Raw genomic sequence first — 6,000 nt, forward strand, 5'->3', positions numbered from 1 at the left:
AAACTCACACTCGGCCCTCTGTGTAATCCCATCTGATCTCACCGACGCTCTGTTGTTAGAAGCCTCCTCTCACTCCACGGCCTATCCCAGCACTGCCTTTGAACTCAGCTGCCAAGAAAGTGTAACACCGCGTGCCTCTTTCTTTGACTTTCAGGAATGATCAGGAACATTATAATGATAAAATTGGCAGGGGGTGAGGAGCTGAGTGGGAGCAGAAGGCCTCGACGGAAAGCAAGAAAGAGGCTCGAATATTGTCAGCGTGTTGTTAATAAGCGAGCTGAGGTGTGCGAGTGTGTAAAATTCCTGCGCGTGTTTGAGTATGTGTATACGTCTGCGCACAAATATGAATTCCTCTCTTAGGGAGTGCGTGTTGGTGAGGGTGATGTCAGGCTACATTATGGCTTATTGCTGGGTTGACTGACATGCAGGATTATCGGCTGATGGGATAAATTAAAAGAAAAAAAAAGCTTTCATCAGCATGCGGCTGGGGCCTGAATGTTTGATGTTAGACTGAAGGAGTCATATGCAAGGTGATGGAAAGTGAGAGAGGGCTGGAAGGGAGGCAAGAGGTTGAGTGCCCGATAGACAGACCAAGTTTTCATTTGAACAATCCCTGTTATCTTGCAGATTCTTCACTTCACTCCATGTCTGAGTTGTCACTGTCACCAAAATCCATTAGTGTCTCTAAAACTTGGCTGAGAAAAGATCATATTTAATGAGGCAGTCCACAAGAAAATGCAAAATTTAGACTGGCACGGTTTCTCTGGTATTTGTCGGACAAATATGGACATTAAAATGTATAGAAGCACTTTTAGGTTTGCTTACATTTCTTGACCAAAGCTATAGTTGCCTGTGTTAGGAAGATATAGTCTGTTACAGTTGTTAGAAAATAAGAGTTCAGATAGTGGGCCACACAAACATGTTATTGGTATGTTCAGCACCACAATGAAAACAAAGCTAAAATTTATGGAAGTTTTGTTCACTATATAATAATTGAGTGCTTTCAACGTAAGTAAATATCCATGAAACATAATCCAGGCTAGATTTACTCTTGAAGATAAATGCATGCGCCGCAAGAAGCTGAGTTTGAGTCTTTTGTGACCTCTGTTTTTTTGTTTTGTTTTGGTTTGCTTTTTGTTCACTGCTAGGCCACTTTCTGGGGAACCACAGCGTGCTGGACATCCTGAGGCAGGAGGGCTATGAGATTGTCCACATGCCCTCTGATCATCAAGAGCCAGCCACAGAGTGAGTAAGCAGACAAGAGTGCGCAGTAACAGATGACGGAGCATGTCATTTGATTAAATGACTGTGGTTACAAAGACAAAAACAAAAATAAGTTGCTGAAAAATAGAAAAAATAAGTGGTTGCTTGGATTACTCTTTAGAAAAGCAGTTGTTTGACATTATGGAGTCTAAGTTCTTGATGACGACACATAAATTGCGCTAATTAAATTTGAGTTTTGGATGATTCCGGTTTTGACTGAGTAATCGGGCACTTTAGAGCTATTTAAAACTCTTTACATGTTAAAATTATGACTTTTTCTAACCAGACAAGATATTTAATGGAAAAAGAAAAAGAGAATGTGATTTTCTATGTGCATGAGATTGATAATGTTATGGCAGTGCAGACTGTGAAGCAGAACATTTGTGCACTCTTACTGTAGATTTTGGCAGGGATACAGATGCACATCCACATGTATCTGTATCGACCCCCCCCCCCAACTTAGTCTGTCCACATCTGTCTAATTCTCTTGAGAGTTGAGGCATTTAACCTCAGCAGATTTATTGGAGTGCAGATACGGTCCAAATTGTGCTATGCAAGAATCCTTTGATACCTCATCACCTCCCTCACCTGCCTGCTTCTGCCCCCCCCCCCCCCCCTTTCTGGTGGCTGCCAAAGGCCACTTGCCAGAGTGGTGGTTCTGTCTACTTTCACTGCAACATACAAACACATGCATGCATGTATGCAGGATAAATGTAGAGATGCTCAAATTTACAACTATGCAACACATACATGACTCAGAAAGAGTCTTGGCTTCGCTCCTGTGGCCTTCTACAACTCTTCTTCATGTCTGTTAGTGTTCAGGCCCAATCACTGGCACACAGCACCTCCACTCTCACCTAAGGGTTTGATCCATGGGCCTATAAAATAATAAGAGCAGTCGCTGGAATGGAAAAATGGAAAAACAAGGCATAACAAGAACAGTCTTTTTTCTAACAGTAAAAACAACTCATCCCTCCAGCTGGAGCTTTTCACAAACTTCTCACTGCAAATTACAGCTGTAAATGTAGCCTCCCTATCTCTCTCCATCCTGTTTCCAGGCTTGTGGGCTTCAGCCAGTGGTTCATGGTTTAAAAGCTGACAAGTGGACTGACTTACTGTGGTCACGAAAAACTTGTGTCTACTGCGTGCACGCACACACACACACACACACACACACACACACACACACACACACACACACACACATGACCACACACTTGCCTGCAAGCTGACACTTCTAGCTCTCCGATACAAGGTGATCTGACAGGCGAGGAAACACACCACAGGATGGCTGGATGAGAGGTGTTTATGAAAGCTGTTAGCCTCAGACCTGGAGTGTTTTGAACCCACTGGCACAATTATATGACTGACAGAGCAGCCCAGAGCTGGGTTTGGCTGTGCAGTAGCTTGACCACAGGCCTGGAGCTATCATCGCACTGACCAAGCCATCAGGGCCTGGGTGAGACAAGGTTGTTGAAACTTGTAAAAACAGAAAGGCAAACCGACAAATTGATCATGACCGGTGAGACAAAACTGATTATAAGTATTTCAAAAGAAATCGTGACTAAAGCATGCGATTTCTACTGCTGTTTATTTCATTTGAAAGGTCTTGAATGATGTGTAAAACATATTTTTGATGCTCTACTGAAACACAAAGTCACATGCGAGCCATATTGACAGGAAAAGAACAAGAGAGAAGAAAGTATGAGTAATGGCTGGAAGAAAGAGCAGCATGGCAAAAATATTTGAAGACAGGAGATTCTGGGTGGTCTTCTTGGTCAAATGTCAGCTCTGATGCACAATATATTGCCATGAGAGTTCCAACTTCCTCTTACGTTGTCTGCTGGGTCTTTCAACTTTTAAAGGACGCCCTTCTGGTGTTCATGTCCTTGACTGAAGTTATGGGGTGTAAGTGGAAAGCCATGGGGTGGTCAGAAACCACAAACAACACCACTGTCTGGTAGCACATTGGAAATCTTGCGAAACAGTACAGAAATACTAAAAGAAACTATTTTGATCTAATATTTGGGTAAAAGTCTTTCTGTGAGTATTAATAGAACTGAGTCCATCCCCTGTCTGTCCTGTCCTCCCTTGCTCCAGGGCAGCAGGTCCAGACTTCCTTGCAGCACCAGAGTTCAGCAAGGAGAATACAGACACTAGCACAGGATCTCCCATTAGCTGGCCAACCAGTCCAGAGATGGAGCTGGAGCTCGAGGATCCAGAACCTATGCCTGGCCTTGAAGGGGAGGAGCTGCCTCACATGCTGCTCCCTGACAGCTTGAGCCAGCTAGAGGAGTTTGGACGCCATAAACGGCCACGCAAAGCTCACCGTGGCCACGGGAGACCCCGTCTCTTCAGTGACCTGTGGGTTCGCATTGGGGATGGGTGAGATATTTATTATGATTAGTTTGACTGTAGCTGAGTTGTACCTCTTTAAACAAAACATAATAATCTTTTAACAATTGAATGTCTGTAAGGACTGTACTGGCTTGATGACGATTATTAATAAACTCTGGATGTCCCTAAGTAAAAGACCACAATGAGATTGGCTGCTGAATATGTACTGGAAATGTTATGCATGTGATTGTTCGGAGATCATGTAAGACTCAGTTCTTTTCCAGTCTAGCTAAATTCCTCATAACCTAATTTTCCCCCCCTCCTTTCTTCAGCACCACCCCACCACCAAACGTGAGGATAATCAATGGCTATGTGACAGTGGAGCCTCCGCTGACCTACCAAAAGCATCGCAGGCGGATGGAGATCTACGAGATAGATCGAGATAGTTCGCCTTCCTCCACTTCACCAAGCCCCAGCTCAGCCCAGCTAGCTCACAGCAAAGTCACGCTGTCTTGTGCTTTAGCGTGGCTTTTAGCACACATATTGTTCACCTCCTGACCAAAAGAAAGTGTTACCTCATGAGAAACATTGGACAATACTTCATCCACACCAGAGCAGTGGAGCGTACCTGATAAAGCCAAACAAGGAGTGATTGTCAGGGAGAAACATCTCAGTCAGGATAAGACGTCTTAACGTGGGACGATCCGTTCTCCACCATAGAGCGAGATCGGCTTCAGGCTGCTGAAATGCCAATGTCTTTAAAAACTTGCCAAGTCTCATAATGTGTGGAATAAGCTCTGTGCTGCGTAAGAAGCAAAACGTGGACTATGTTGAACTGCAGTGGGGTCAAGTCCAAACCTCCTGAAAGTATTGAGATAGAATAACAAACACACAGCACAATGAAGAATTGTAAATTTAAAGAGCTGGAGTCTTTTACCTATAAAAACTGTAATATTATGTAGAAAAATAAGACTGACTTTAATAATGAGAATAGGTCATACTAACAGTTATAACTCTGTGAAAAGAAATGAGTTGAATAAACAAGGTACTGTGTGAGGCATTTACCTTCACACAGAGAAGCACTCAGATGCCACTTTGTAAATTGTGCATTTTGTTCATAAAGAAATATTGTATATTTATTATTTCTGGAAGAAAGAGTATATTTTCTTGCTTTTTGAAATAAAACGTAAATAAATACAGTCTGTAAACTAATCGAGTGCATCAAGCGGTCTTTCTTTCAGCAGACATAAACTGTGTGTTTAAGAATACGTTTATAACACCACCATCTGTTCTTTATTTAAAGCGTGAAATTATGGATATTTTTGTCATAATCTAATGAAGCATATACTTCGGAATTGTCAAAAACATTCAAATATGACTATTATCTGGAAAAATGAATAGAAACTATAGTGGAACTACACGTTTTTAACTAGGGAAACAAGCAACATGTGAGTTGAGTCTGCCACCTGCTGGCTAATACAAGGAAAACATGGGGAAAGCAAACCTCATAATGAGTCATCTGTCAGTTGTGTCTCCATTATAAAGCTCACAGACAGGACTGTGCAACTGTGAAAATGCAACTTTGAGAAATGTGAAAAGTATATATTATCACACAGCAACGGACAAAACAAAAATAAGGATATTAGCCATTAATCAAAGGTCATACTACATTTAAACATTTTAACAAAAGGAGGAATACGGAGGCCGTTGAGCTCTGAGTGTTAACAATTAACCACAAATATCGAACTCCATCACTTCCCTTTTTGAAGCTGCTTGAATGATGAAGCTTCACTTTAAATATTTTAAGATTGGATGCTTCCTCTAAGCTCCATAAAACATAAGAATCCTTTCAGTCGTCACATACTGCGATTAACTAGGTTACAACTTCTCTTAAGGGAATCGTTGGCAACAGACAAAGTGACTATTCATTTCAATAAACTTGTTGTTGTTGTTGATGATGATGATGATGATGATGATGATGATGATGATGATGATGATACTGTAGTGTATTATATTGCAGTGCTCACAATATCAGTAAAGTTCATCATGTTTGCTGTGATCTTGTTGCGAGGGAACAAAATAATTCTGTGCAAACTGTGTTGATTCCTGATCGGCTTCCTCCTCTGCTATCTCATAGCAAATGTAAATGCAGTAAGACTGTGTGATTTACAAGGACATTTACAAGTGCAATAAAAGTTGGAAAACAGAAGAACATTTTAAAAATTATTATATAAAACAAAGACAACTTTCAGCAGAAACTGCGACACTCTGAATTCTCACAGCAGCAACTGAGACAAGTTTCATTAATGATGCCCCAGTTCAATTATGTATGATGACCAGAATGCACGAATAATGTTGAATGAGCTCATCTACATGGAATTCAGTTTTATTCCAACATAA

The 6,000-nt window shown here is 41.4% G+C and overlaps 1 protein-coding gene across 2 annotated transcripts in view; it reads left to right on the forward strand.

Moving 5' to 3' along the window:
• trabd2b (TraB domain containing 2B) overlaps positions 1 to 4,806 on the forward strand; it is a 67,959-nt gene extending 63,153 nt beyond the window's left edge. For both annotated transcript variants that reach the window (XM_085449020.1, XM_085449021.1), the window contains 3 exons: positions 1,149 to 1,245; positions 3,364 to 3,648; positions 3,933 to 4,806. In XM_085449020.1, coding sequence (XP_085305146.1) covers positions 1,149 to 1,245; positions 3,364 to 3,648; positions 3,933 to 4,158 — 608 coding nt within the window. In that variant the 3' untranslated portion in view covers positions 4,159 to 4,806. The remainder of the gene's footprint in view (positions 1 to 1,148; positions 1,246 to 3,363; positions 3,649 to 3,932) is intronic.
• Positions 4,807 to 6,000: the final 1,194 nt, after the last annotated feature.

The sequence above is a fragment of the Copadichromis virginalis genome, linkage group LG23, assembly GCF_057382275.1.
Source record: "Copadichromis virginalis isolate Kocher_CV1m ecotype Utaka linkage group LG23, C_Virginalis_male_GT1.1, whole genome shotgun sequence".
NCBI lineage: Eukaryota > Metazoa > Chordata > Actinopteri > Cichliformes > Cichlidae > Copadichromis > Copadichromis virginalis.